The sequence below is a fragment of the Corythoichthys intestinalis genome, chromosome 12 (genome assembly GCF_030265065.1).
Source record: "Corythoichthys intestinalis isolate RoL2023-P3 chromosome 12, ASM3026506v1, whole genome shotgun sequence".
Taxonomy (NCBI): Eukaryota; Metazoa; Chordata; class Actinopteri; order Syngnathiformes; family Syngnathidae; genus Corythoichthys; species Corythoichthys intestinalis.
The window spans coordinates 21,699,820-21,714,378 of record NC_080406.1 but is presented as its reverse complement, the minus strand read 5'-3'; the positions used below and the strand labels follow the sequence as shown (position 1 = coordinate 21,714,378).

Here is a 14,559-nt window from a genome sequence, read left to right as displayed (position 1 = left end):
TGAGAGAGACCGCTATCTGTGGTGTTCTCTGATGACAGCTTTGTACTCTCATACTAGCCTCAGAGTCTACATGGCTTTTTTCACTCTAACACAGGGGTGTCTAAACTATTCCACATAGAGCCGCAGTGGGTGCTGGATTTCATTCCAACAAAACAAGACGACACCTTTTCAACAATCTGTTGTCTTACAAGTGTAATCATCGATTGCAGTTAGGTGCTGCTTGTTTTAGCAGAAATTTAATTAAGTTAAACTGTCTTAGCTCGATTAGGAGGAACAAAAACCAGGACCCACAGCGGGCCTTGAGGACCGGTTTAGACATCCCTCCTCTAACATGAACATAGCACGTCCCAGAAGACGTTACTGATTGGCTAACAGTGGGCAAGATATGAGGGTAAGCCAATCAAAGAAAGTCGAACAGAGTCATAGTAGTATGGCTGTACTAAACGCAGACCCACAAACCCAGTTTACGCACAAACACAAAACTCTGGTTGAACAAACACTAGGGCCATGTCTAAACGTAGCAGGGTATTTGGCAAGAAGAACTTTTTCTAGGTGCAGCCGAAGCATTGAGGGGGGTCCGGTTTGGTGACCTCAGCATTGAATCTTGCTTTTTGCAGATGATATAGTGCTGTTGGCTTCATCAAGCCGTGACCTCCAACTCTCACTGGAGCGGTTCGCAGCTGAGTGTGAAGTGGTTGGGATGAAGATCAGCACCTCCAAATCCGAGATCATGGTCCTCAGTCGGAAAAGGGGGTGGAGTGCCCTCTCCGGGTCGGGGATGAGATCCTACCCCAAGTGGAGGAGTTCAAGTATCTTGAGGTCTTGTTCACGAGTGATGGTAGGAGGGAGTGGGAGATCGACAGGCGGATCGGTGCAGCGTATGCAGTAATGCGGACTCTGCACCGGTCCGTAGTGGTGAAGAAGGTGCTGAGCCGAAAGGCAAATCTCTCGATTTACCAGTCGATCTACGTTTCTACCCTCACCTATGGTCACGAGCTGTGGGTTGTAACCGAAAGGATAAGATCCCGGATACAAGCAGCCGAACTGAGTTTCGCCCGCAGGGTGTCCGGGCTCTCCCTTAGAGATAGGGTGAGAAGCTTGGTCATCCGGGAGGGACTCGGCGTCAAGCCGCTACTCCTCCGCGTGGACAGGAGCCAGCTGAGGTGGCTCGAGCATCTGGTTCGGATGCCTCCTGGACGCCTCCCCGGAGAGGTGTTCCGGGCATGTTCCACCGGCAGGACGCCCCAGGGACGACCCAGGACACACTGGAGAGACTGTCTCTCGGCTGGCCTTGGAACGCCTTGGGATCCCGCCGGAGGAGCTAGTTGAAGTGGCTGGGGAGAGGGAAGTCTGAGCTTCCCTGTTAAAGCTGCTGCTCCCGCGACCCGACCCCCGGAACAAGCGAAAGATGATGGATGGATGGATGGATGGATGGATGGATGGATGGATGGATGGATGGATGGATGGATGGATGGATGGATGGATGGATGGATGGATGGATGGATGGATGGATGGATGGATGGATCTTTTTCTACGATTTGGCCTATCATCCACACGCACCTTTAAACGAGAATTCTTAAAAACTCCTTCATAAGTGAAGATTTGCGAATTCTGCGTTTGTGGCTCCATCATGTGGACACTGATAACCGAAGATTTCACTGTGTTTCATATTGAAGCACACATGCTAAGGATGGGGGTATTATGGACAATTATTTTTCGCGCATTGTTATGAATGTAGGTAAAAATGGATGCAAAAAGTGTGGACGTAATTATTTTTTTCCCGACATATTAGGGCAGGATCCTCGGTTTTGAAAAACCCTGCAAGGAGTAGACATGTCCTAAGCACTGCAAGGGCAAGTAAGCATGACACTCAGAGTGGAGGCTTTTCAGGGAGTAAATACAGTGTTAATTGTTAAAAAAAAAAAAAAAAGTAATCGTTTTATATTTTTTTTATGGAAAGTAACTTAAAGTACTTACTTTCATAATTGAATAACTAGTAAAGTAATTAGTAACTTTTTCAGAGAACTAACGATAACTTTACTTTTCAAAAGTAACTTGAACAACATTGCCCATGCGATACATCAGTTTTGAAATGTTAAACAATTAATTCATTACAAGCAACCACAATTACCACCATATGGGAAACTGTGTATTTACATGTTTTTCATAACTCTGAATGCCTTAGAAACTAACCCATCAATTTAAAGTCCTGCTTAATAATAAAATTAGTTGAGTCAGAACCTTTGCGACAAGTCATTGTTGTGTGTCAAAACAACCAAGAAACTCACAGAACTGTTGAGACAGCACAAGTACCAGTCACAGCTGAGGCAACACATTTCCGTGTCTAATGGCCCCCCACACTTGCCGTCACACACACATACATATACATTCAAGGGTCTTGCGCTTGTCTCATCTATATTATAAATATTCCCTTCATCTTTCACCTTCTTTCGGAAATCCAGATGAGGTTGTTCCAAATCAGCCACTGGGCCATTAAAAATGACATTACAAGACATAAAAAGTCAGTAAAGCAGTGAGCTAATTTCACATTCTTGTCTCGCTCTGCTTATCCTCACTTGGCCCTCATTAAATTTTTTGCTTAAGCAGAAAAGTCACCCCCTGCCGTCCAAGACCATGTGGATGATGAAAGTGAGGCGGCCCTGGTTGCAATTTGTGCTGCGTTTGGGAACAGAAAAGCCACCCGAGAAGGGAGATTTCTCGTTCCAAGAGAGCTGTCATCGAAAAGGACGTTTTAATTGTCTATTACTCTTGTTGTTAATATGATTATGTAAAGGCTAAAACCACTGAAAGTACGCCAGTGCTAATCTGAAACCAAAGATAGGGAGAATGGCTGAAACTTCCCCATCCTTAGTAGGCCTACTACGACAACGTCTCACACTCAGATTCATGTTTAGCTTCTGTCCCCAGCCGGCCAGATGAACAAATGAGCCACGGCAACGCCTGTATGTACTCTATATGAGTCTGAGTGAGAAACAGGTGAAACCAAACGGCCTTGGAGGATGCATGGAAATGTGGGATAAACACTGTCAGAGAACTGGAGAGCAGCTGCCTAAAGCAATTAAATCAGTGAATACGAAGCTCAAGGTGGAAACCGCTTTCATGCATTACCACAGTCGGTGAACCAAAAAGTTCTGCGCGTACGGTTACCATGGAATTTTACATGGAACACCCTCCCACGTTCCAGGTTTTTGGGAAAGTATTTCCAGATCACCAAGTACCAGGAATTAACGACATGGTAAAACAGTCCGGAAACCATTAGAATAAGTAGGGAACTCACAAGTGTGAAGACCTACATCAATGCCAGAGGAATTCTCCCGTCCTCGTAATTTCCAGAGTCAGACATTGCAGTCAACACTGTTCTGCCCCAATCCTGTATGTGGTGCTACAGAGCCATCAACACCTCTAAAAAGGAGAGATGAATGCCGTTTCTCACGAAATCATATATCCTGCGATGATAAAAAGAAAATCCCTGGATTTGCAGCATTTTCATGGGTTTTTCCATGACCTAAGCCACACTCCTCCACATATGGCACTTTTCCACAGCTTGGAACCAATGGCTTAGCTTGACTCACTTTGGTTTGGGCCTGTCAGTTTTCAACTCCAAATTAAAAATAGAAAACAAAAAAGGGGGTGGACGTGGGGGGTGGTGGCGGCGCATCCCCACATCCCATCCCTGAAGGCCGGTTTATGAAGGCGCGTATGGCCCGAAGAACCACCCTGGATCCCAGGGGGATGACGGCAGCCCCCTTGCTGGGCTGCAGGGAAGAGGGATGGACCACACTGCCCCCACCGATTGGCTGGGGAAGGCCGTGTCCCTGAGGCGGCTCCCGTGCTGCATTTCCGTTGTCTGCAGGACTATCACATGTCTGACGGGATACACGCATGACTAGGTGCAATTAGACAGACTCAAGTAGAAAAACTCGGTGTCAGGATTAGCGATCAGACAGCATAGAACAAGATGCCAACATACTCACACTCACAATGGATTCACACGAATATTGGGTTCTAAACCTCACATGGCGAATTTGTGTACACTCCACCCCTCCCAATCACTTATCTTTCTGACTCTCTGGCCCCCCCACCCTTCTTCTTTCTCTTTGGTCATCAGGCCCCCCAAACGGTTCTGCAGGACTATCACGTGTCTGACGGGATTCACGCATGACTAGGTGCAATTAGACAGACTCAAGTAGAAAAACTCGGTTTCAGGATTAGCGATCAGACAGCATAGAACAAGATGCCAACATACTCACACTCACAAGGGATTCACGCGAATATTGGGTTCTAAACCTCACATTGCGAATTTGTGTACACTACACCCCTCCCAATCACTTATCTTTCTGACTCTCTGCCCCCCCCACCCTTCCTCTTTCTCCTTGGTCATCAGGCCCCCCAAACGGTGTCAACCGGAAATACAATGAGCTAACAATAGCACCAACATATTTATGATTAGTGTGAGTGTTCAATTTATTTCTTGCTGTTGTTCGCGCTTCTTCTGTCTCCCTCTCCTTCTTTTCTTCTGTCCCCTCATGAACCCCTTCTGTTCGGTGCTTTCTCCTAATAAACGAGGCATGATGAATGATCACAATGGGAGTATGTCATATTCCCATGTAATACATTAAAACTTCACACCAATCGGACAATCAGATTTCCATTTACCTTGTCAAGCAGCTGAATAGGACAGGTTTAAAAAAAACTTTTGAGTAATTGTATTAGTCGAAATGATTCACAGTCACACTGACAAACATCTTCCTTTCCCTGTACCGCATATACTCACTGGGATCAAAGGTGTGCTGGAGTCTATCTGGTAAACTTCATATTGGTTGCCAGCCAATAGCAAGGCACATAAAGAAAAAAAGGCATTTACTTTCATAAAGGTAGTACCTGCATTTTCCAGTAGAAATGCAAATGGGGAGTAAAATGTGGAAATAAATGTGCGTGACCAAGTCATTTTGGTCAGTTAATTAGATTCCAGCTATAAATGAACATATACCCATTTTCAGGCCCATATATTCTCTCAGACTAATCTGTCCTTGTGCATGTTTCCATCAAAGGCAAACCAGCATCCCACTTCCACCATGGCACACCATAAAAAAGTACTTAGAAGGGAATCTAAAGACCAATCCTGTGTGGAACGAGAGGAGGAATCTAAGAGGAGAGACCAAATTAGCTAGCTGTGTTTTTGCGGTACTGGCAATGTGACGATCCCAAAGGAAAGCTAATGACTGCAGTGGTATCTGGCATGGGAACCAAGTTTCCTTAACTGCTTTCAAGTTGTCTCCAGTCAATAGCCACCATGTCAAGGGCCACATATACTGATGTATCACTGCTATTTTTCGTCTTACGGGAGTGTTTCCTTCTAACCCTAATGGCCAAATTAAATGTCTGCAAGCTGAGAGGGCATATTCCACACGGACAGTCTTCAGTATGAGGGTTTATTGATATAGAGGCAAGAGGGACCATAATATACCAAGCATGCTTTCACAACTCTAGCTTGTTTTCTCCAGTCCCTAATTAATGCATTTTAAAACTATATCCAACTTTAGGCACTTTTACACAATTCAATCTTATCTTACTTGTCACAAAACTGTAAACAATAGGAAGGCTCGGCAAGTGCATGAAAACCACATTAAAAAAAAAAATCTTGTTGTTTTCTGTAAAGAATCTGCTTCATCCATTTACAAGCCACCTGTTATTACTATGCATCTTTTTTTGTTTATAAAAGAGTACCAAAGAAGTGTAAAAATTGACTATTGAATCTTTTAATGGGCATCAGAAAGCTAAATGACGCCCAAGCAACCGTTGAGCTCTGGTGTTAACATCCAGGCTGTAAAAACTAATCAAACTAATTTAGGGCTGCAGCTATCGATTATTTCAGTAATAGATTAATCTATGAACTAGTTAATTCGAGTAATCGGATAAGGAACATTTAATGCAGAATACAGAAATTTCAAGAGAGAAAAAAAAAGGGGCTTGCTAAGATTGCACTTTCAAATTAGCCTCTACAGTGGCGTCCTACTTCGTAATATTTACGTACAATAAATGCTAACTGCCCGTTTTTTTCCTTTTAACCAAGAATCGAGATGGTTTTACGTCCATATCTATAAAGAATTCAGGGATTTAAGCATTTATATGAAAAGCTCTTAGTTGTGATAAGGCGGGGCCACATTGGCTAAAAGACTAGCATCACATTCAACATATTTACGCAAAATAAATGCTAACTGCCCGTTTTTTTTTGCTTTTAACCAAGAATCGAGAGTGCTTTACGTTCATATCTATAAAGGATTCAGGGATTTAAGCATTTATTCACAAGAATTTTCAGCGTAAAAAGCTCTTTGTTGTGATAAGGCGGCGCGACATTGGCCTAAAGACTAGCATCACATTCGACATATTCACGTAAAATAAATGCTAACTGCCCGTTTTTTTGCTTTTAACCAAGAATCGAGACTGTTTTACGTACTGTACATATCTATAAAGAATTCAGGGACTTAACCATTTATTTACAATAATTTTCATTGTAAAAAGCTCTTTGTTGTTATAAGGCGGCGCAACATTGGCTAAAAGACTAGCATCAAATTCAACATATTTACATAAAATAAATGCTAGCGAGTGGGTTTTTTGCTTTTAACCAAGAATCGAGACTGTTTTATGTTCATATCTATAAAAAATTAAGGGATTCAAGCATTAATGCACAATAATTTTTAACGTAAAATGCTCTTTGTCTGTGTTTCCACAAGGTCAACTTTGACGGAGATAGGCCCCCAATGAATCGGTCCCGCGCCCCGTCAATATATTATGAAGTCTATGCCTCAAAGAAGCAAAATTTGACTCGCAGCTTTTTTCCTAATCGAATTACTCGTTAATCGATTAATCGTTGCAGCACTAACCTAATTTAAGTTTTATAATTGCATGCGCTGAGATAACTTGTTTACCGCATGCGATTACTATACATATTAAAAAATATATATATTTTACAGGAACTGACCCACACGATTGCTTATCAAAAAAAGATGGAAGCCCAAAGACTAAGAATAGAAGCGAGTGTCGCGATTGGTGCCCTCATGCAAGGCCACCCGAGGGAAAGAGCATCTCTGTGACCTCTCATCTGTCTCGAGAGCCCTAAACAACCAAGAGGAGTCGCCCAGTTTTATTGTCCCAGCATGAGAAAGGGAGACAGGGTCGGCAGGGCATGACGGATAGTCTGCAACTGGAAGAATGAGGCCAGGATAAAGGAGCCGTAAAACTCTGCTGCGCTCACTCTTCGAGTGTGAAGCCGCATGCGACAATTAGATACAGCATGCAATAATAAATCAAGCCTGGTGTTAACTGCGGAAGATTGAAACAACTCACTACCAGTACTTAGACAGCAAACTTTCTGTATCTTCTTTACACAGGATGGGGAAACCAGGCGGTAAAAGCTGTCCTAGACTGATGATGCAAGCCAAGCCACTCAAAAGCAATCCAAGCAAAAATGGTCACAATTCAACACTGTAGGACGAGTCAACAATTGCACTTTCACGTTGACTCATTCAAACTCATGTTGTCATGTATCCAAGGAAAGAAAACATCTGCGATGACACAAGGGCAAGTCTGTTTGTTTAGTAGCAGTTTCATAAATAAATAACCACAGTAAAAATGTCCTGCTTCGAACTGAAAGTAAAAGACGATGCATTTTGGAATATTTACAAAAACATGAAGTGACAGAGGCTGCTTTTTATACGGCTTCTTCTCAGCGGGAATAAGGCCCTGCTGTTCCGCCTCACTGTTCAACATAAACCAAACTGAATTGATGAACAGATTAAACTGTCACAGGCTGCTTAGATTCCAATTCAAAATGCAGTTAAGAGGCCTGGTGTGGCTCAAAAGAGCTAATGGGGCAAAAAAATCTTTCTACTTTCATTTAAAGATTGCGCTGAACTTTTGAGAGGTCATATCAACTTTCTTATTGGTACTCTGAGCTCATGGTAAACCATGTTTTTATTATGTATTAAAAATGTTATTTTAAATCAATAATTTGGTCTAATTTGAGACACATTAGCGTTATAATGATTAGAAAATGATGGTTTATTGGATGTCTCAAAATGATTGCCCTGAGAGTGATTTTTGCTCCCGATCTGTTGAATGGAGGAAATACTATAAATACAAAATGTTTTAATATTTTCCTCTCGCCGCCTGCTCGCAGATATGTGATAAGCCTCATGTACCATCTTCAGATAGCTATCTTGGTGTTTCTTCAATCTCCTCATCTTCCACATACCTGAATCTTTCCTGCTGGCCTTGCCCCCATCTCTGTTCTTTTTAAGTACTGCCTTGAACATGGCACCACTCTTGGAGTCCTCTCTGTAGTGACCTTGAAGAAAACAACAACAGAAGATAATGAAGTCAAATGCCGCTTAAGTTGTTCAATTTGGAAAAATTAAACACAATTCAGCAGACAAACCACCTTCATGTGCAAATGTCATGCAAGATTTTAACGTTACTGCTCAAGGCATCACTGACTCCTCAAGTGTGTGGTTTTTTTTTGTCAAATAGGTCAAATAAAAAATGCGTGATATCATCCACAGAGGTGTAAATGGTGTTCATGGTAATATAATGATGTTAGTGATATCTTAAAACTAATGCATTTTTTATTTGAAAATTAGCTATCATTAACTCTTTTGCTCCGAAAAACGTATGAATACATTCTATTTTTAATTGTTTCAGTGTCCCAAAAACGTATTTATACGTCTTTTACGTTTTTTTTTTTTTTTTTTTTTTTTTTTTTCAAGAGGCATATCTAGGTTCGGTTGCACCTAAACTGCAATGCACAACACTCAAAACTTACTTTAAAGCAATAAAACTGCCCACTGGAGGGCAGTAGCGCATTTTGTAAGAACTCGTCTCGGGCCAAGAAAGGAAGTGAAGAAAAATAGTCAGGAAACGGAAGTTGGCGGGATCTTGTGAAGACGTGTGAGAATTTGAGAAAAATGTGTAGGACGATCAGGAAAAAAAAAACACTTTAGGAGTGTTTCGAAAAGAAAAGGAAACCATCGTCAAAGAAGGATTAAAAAAAAAAATCTATCTTGAGGAGACTGACGGCCACAACAGCGTCAGGTTCCACACGCGTTCTGCGGAGCTCAAGTTGCGTTACTCCTGAGCCGAGGTTGAAACCAACGATGAAGATGATGAAAAAAGTGAGACTGATCTTGATCCGGACTCATCAGAATACTGGGAGCCACCTCATTCAACCGGGAGCAGCAGAGACCCTTCCCCGTTGTTACTGTATGTGCGCAAATAGTTTAACAATTCAGTAGTTTAGTTACGTGTAAATAAATCGTTACTTTGCGATCAAAAGCTCTTTTTGTCTTGTTGTTTATGTCATTTTGTAAAAGGAATTCAGATGTTTGGGATGTAACTAATGCAAAAAATAGCTGTGTTAAAGTCAAAGTTATGTTTGAAATGTATGCTTTCACAAAAAGCTCAATTTCTGTTTTTTCACCAGAAATTGGAAAATTGCTCAAACTAAGCTATTTTCTAATGCTGATTTCTAAAGAACAGAAAAAGGAACTAAAAAAAGTTGAAAGAAGAGAGTCTAATCTTTCTTTTGGTGGGTTCCATGTTTATATAGCAATAGAACAGAATTTTCTGTGGGCCTTGCAAAATCAGTCAAAATCCAGTAAAACGGCCGGGAGCGAAGGGCCTTGCTCCGGTGAAAATGGCTAGGAGTGAATGAGTTAATATACAAATACACAAAAAAACATTCATGGTTGGTTGATTGAACCCTTGAAATTTGTTCGTAGGGGCAAATTTGAGTATAAATGGTTGTTTGTACCCTGAGGTCACTGCCACTTGTACAGTGCTGGCCAAAAGTATTGGCACCCCTGCAATTCTGTCAGATAATGCTCAATTTCTCCCAGAAAATGATTGCAATTACAAATGCTTTGGTCATAATATCTACATTTATTTTGCTTGCAATGTAAAAACACAAAAGAGAATGAAAGAAAAAATTTAAATAATTATCATCACAAAAATCCAAAAATGAGCCGGACAAAAGTATTAGCACCCTCAGCCTAATACTTGGTAGCCCAACCTTTAGACAAAATAACTGCGAACAACCGCTTCCAGTATCCATCAATGAGTTTCTTACAATGCTCTGCTGGAATTTTAGACCATCGTTCTTTGGCCAACTGCTCCCAGCATCTAGAGATTTGAAAGGTGCCTTTTCCAAACTGCCATTTTCAGATCTCTCCACAGATATTCTATGGGATTCAGGTCTGGACTCAGTGTTGGTCACTTTTGAAGTCGCCAGTGCTTTCTCGCAAACCATTTTCTAGTGCATTTTGAAGTGTGTTTTGGGTCATTGTCCTGCTGGAAGACCCATGACCTCTGAGGGAGACCCAGCTTTCTCACACTGGACCCTACATTTTGCTGCAAAATTTGTTGGTAGTCTTCAGACATCTAGGGATGTTAGCCACAGTGCCCATGGGCTTTACACTTATTGATGACACTGCGCATGGTAGACACAGGAACATTCAGGTCTTTGGAGAGCAGCCTTGAGATTGCTCATGACTCTGCACAATTTTGCTTCTCAAGTCCTCAGGTAGTTCTTTGGTCTTCAGTCTTTTCTCCATGCTCAATGTGGTACACACAAGGAAACAGGACAGAGGTTGAGTCAACTTTAATCCATTTTAACTGGCTGCAAGCGTGATTTAGTTATTGCTAGCACCTGTTATGTGCCACGGGTAAGTAACAGGTATTGTTAATTACACAAACTAGAGAAGCATCACATGATTTTTCAAAGGGTGCCAATACTTTTGTCCGGCCCATTTTGGAGTTTTGTGTAAAATGATGGTTTTATTTTTCCCCATTCTCTTTTGTGTTTTTTCATTGCAAGCAAAATCAATGAAGATATTACTACCAAAGCATTTGTAATTGCAATCATTTTCTAGGAGAAATTGAGCATTATCTGACAGAAATGCAGGGGTGCCAATACTTTTGACCAGCACTGTACCTCAAAGTTTTCCTTACAAGTCAAAGCTGAACGTGTCTGATGGCAGTTCGGAATGTAGTCTTTCTTTTTGGCCGAAGCAATTTAATTTCTACTATTTTTTACAGGGATTAATCCTTGGAAAACGCATTCAGTAAAGAAATAAATCAGACACATTTAAACCCTTGACTTTCAAACCCAAAATAGTGCATATTGGATACAATTGAACCGGGCAAGTGGCAACAGTCTGGTGATTTTCCCACAGCATTCCTAATTCTGCAGGTCACCAGTGCAAGAGTACATGGAAAGAATGCTTCAACACGTATACAGAAAAAGAGCACGAGTTGTTATCTAGCTGCGGAGGAAAACACTGAAATGCCCCGAATTCCACGTGTAATTGACACTGTGAGACTAAACTTGGCCGTTTGAAATTGTGTTCGAAGTTGTTCACCAGCGAGTGAGGGAGCGATATAACATCAAGTCAAGGTCCAGCCTGGGTGTGCTTGTTTATTTTAGCATGAGTAATAGCCTCATGGAATTGAACAACAGTAAATAAATGCTTAACTGAACAGCAGCTTTCACAGTAGTGCTGTGGTTATTGAGCAATTTAGACTGGCCTAGTGTTCCCTGCTGTATTAATAGAAGCCGAGGTATAATTCCAGTCAAGAGAAATGAACAGCTCTGTCCAAATAAGGCCTTGCGTTTTACAAACAAAACACAAAAAGTCCATGCATTCTCAACTGCAGAAGCCCAGCTTACGGTTGCTGTGGGAGAGCCGCTTAATCTATCTCTTTCTGTCCTTGATGATGTCAGCTGAAACACTGAGCTGACTGGCACTTGGGGATCTGAAGGGCTATAACAACTCTGCCTTGTCTGCTCAAATGGGCCAAGTTCAGTTTAAGTAAAGAGTTCAGAGGCCTTGTAAAAATAAAACTGCTACCATTTTAAAAGTCCACTTTCCGTTAAAAACAGAAACCGTAAAATAGCATGATTATAATGCCCTCCACATCTTAAGTAGACACTTCATTATAGAGGCATTAGCTTCTCCATACCATTAAAATATAATTAAAATAAATGTAAACATCCAATCTTTTCCACCAATTAATTGAGAGATTGAATAAAATGTGATTTTGTACCACCAACATTTTACATGCTTGTCATCCTAATGTACTACTATAGTAAGTTTGAGTGTGCATGGCTTGAGTGACAAATACATTTATTTTCTGAGGGATTTGTAAGATCCTGCCAGTTTATCAGTTTAACCATTGCAATGTGCTATTTTTCACAATAACAAACATCAAACAAGTTAATTGGTGATGTGTTGCACAACTACTACAGTTGAGCTAAATTCAAAGCTTAAATGAAAAGATGAGCTAATACAGGGTTTCTACAGGTAACAGCAAATCTCATTTAATGCTTTTTAATGCTACTTTAAACAAATTTAAATCCCATGCCCATGCTCACACACACACAAATTGTAAATAGAGTGTTCGATAAGGGCTTTTTTACCGATAACCAATATACCGATATTGTCCATCTCCAAAAATTTGATACCAATATCAAACAGATACCAATATATGCGGTCGTGGACTTAACATATTATGGCTAATTGTATTGCAATGCCCATCTGGATACTTAGTAATGATAAATGTAACAACTTCAAGGTTTTCCAATATACATTCTGGAAAAAAATAAGGGAACAACTTTAACTGAAGTTATGGAAAAAGTGCCTACAGGGAGGACTCCAAAGAAGAAGCCACTGCTGTCTAAAAATTGTTGCACCTTTAATGTTCGCAAAAAGGCACTTGGACACTCCACAGAAGTTTTGGTAAAATATTTTATGGACTGATGAAACCAAAGTTGAATTGTTTGGGAGGAACACACAACTTCCTGTGTGGAGGAAAAATGGAACATCTCACCAACATTAACACCTCATCCCCACCGTGTAGCATGGTGGAGGGAGCAACATGATTTGGGGCTGTTTTCCTGCCTCAGGGCCTGGACAGCTTGCAATCATTAATGGAAGAATTAATTCAAAAGTTTATCAGGATGTTTTACAGGAAAACCTGAAGCTGTCAGTCAGACAGCTGAAGCTAAAAAAAGGATGGCTGCTGCAACAAGACAATGATCCAAAACACAGAAGTAAATCAATTTCAGAACGGTTTCAGAAGAACAAAATAAACGTTCTGCAGTGGCCTAGTCAAAGTCCAGACTTGAACCCCATTGAGATGCCGTGGCATGACCTAAAGACAGTGATTCACTCCAGACATCCCAGGAATCTCATTGAACTGCAGCAGTTATGTAGAGAAGAATGGGCCAAGATTAGTCCTGATCGATGTGCCAGACTTATCTGCAGCTACAGGATGCTTCTGGTTGAAGTTACAGCTGCCAAAGGGGTGGCCACAAAGTATTAAATGTGATGATTCACTTACTTATCCCCCCCCCCCCTTCTATTATTGTTTGCATACTATCCTTATTAAAATATGAAAACCTATAAATGTTTGAGTGGTTTTAGTTAAAGCAGACACTGTTTTTTCATCCGTGTGATTTTGATAAAGATCAGATCATAATTGATGGTGATTTTATGCAGAAATGTGAGAAATTCCAAAAGGTTATATTGCACTGCACTTTCTGTTGTTGAAATCAAAATAGTGCAAACATCAGTTTTTTTGGATCAAGTGCAAGTGAAGTGTGCCAATAAAGTACTACCATATCACATATGGCTCACAGTGTTTATTACTCAAAATAACAGCAAAGCACACTGCTTCAGACAGTGCATGAGGTTTATAATTTGTTATTTTTCAATCATCTACTGTATTGTTCATTAATTTTTTGCACCATGAATGCAAATAGTTTCTCACATAACAAATCCCAAACATTTTAGTTTGGAGACATCTAATGGTCAATAAGCATAATTGGTGTGCTAAGCTGTGACCAGCCCTTCAACAAAGGCAGACGTCTACATTCACTTTGAACTCAACATGCATATTGGTCCAAAACCAAATATGAAAAACCGATGTCGATATCATCCGATATAATTTTAAAATGATTGACAACCCTAATGAATTATGTAAAAATGTTTACATAATTTCTAATGCAGCCAATATTTAGACTAATGCTATTTAATACTGTTTAAGGCCTGAATTTTCGCAAAATCCATTTAATGACTTTTAATGCTTTTTAATGACCCCAGTTTGTGACTAGAATGTAGGACAATCTCAAATACTCATCTTTGATTGGCTAAAATAGTACTGTATTAAACATGTCTGACAATACCTATTTCGCGTACGTCCTGGCAATATTGGCTTTATTTTTCAATGTTTACTTGTATGAAGGCAAGGCAAGGCAAATTTATTTATATAGCACAATTCCACACAAGGCAATTCAAAGTGCTTTACATCACGTGAGGATCCAAAAACAGAGATAAAATGATTTGTAAAAATCACATTAAATCAACATGAAAAGTAAAAAATAATTGAAATCGGAAATGAAAATAAAACCAAAAAAAAAAAAAAATTAAGGAAAAAGCAAATAACTTGAAATTTGAAATTATAGACAGTTTTTAATGTGCTGTG

At 40.5% G+C, this 14,559-nt stretch overlaps 1 protein-coding gene across 2 annotated transcripts in view; it reads right to left on the bottom strand.

Annotated features, from left to right (window-relative positions):
• Positions 1–14,559, bottom strand: part of tanc1b (tetratricopeptide repeat, ankyrin repeat and coiled-coil containing 1b) — a 242,488-nt gene that overhangs the window by 211,147 nt on the left and 16,782 nt on the right. For both annotated transcript variants that reach the window (XM_057852771.1, XM_057852772.1), the window contains exon 2: positions 8,276–8,368. In XM_057852771.1, the coding sequence (XP_057708754.1) occupies positions 8,276–8,336 (61 nt within the window). In that variant the 5' untranslated portion in view covers positions 8,337–8,368. The remainder of the gene's footprint in view (positions 1–8,275; positions 8,369–14,559) is intronic.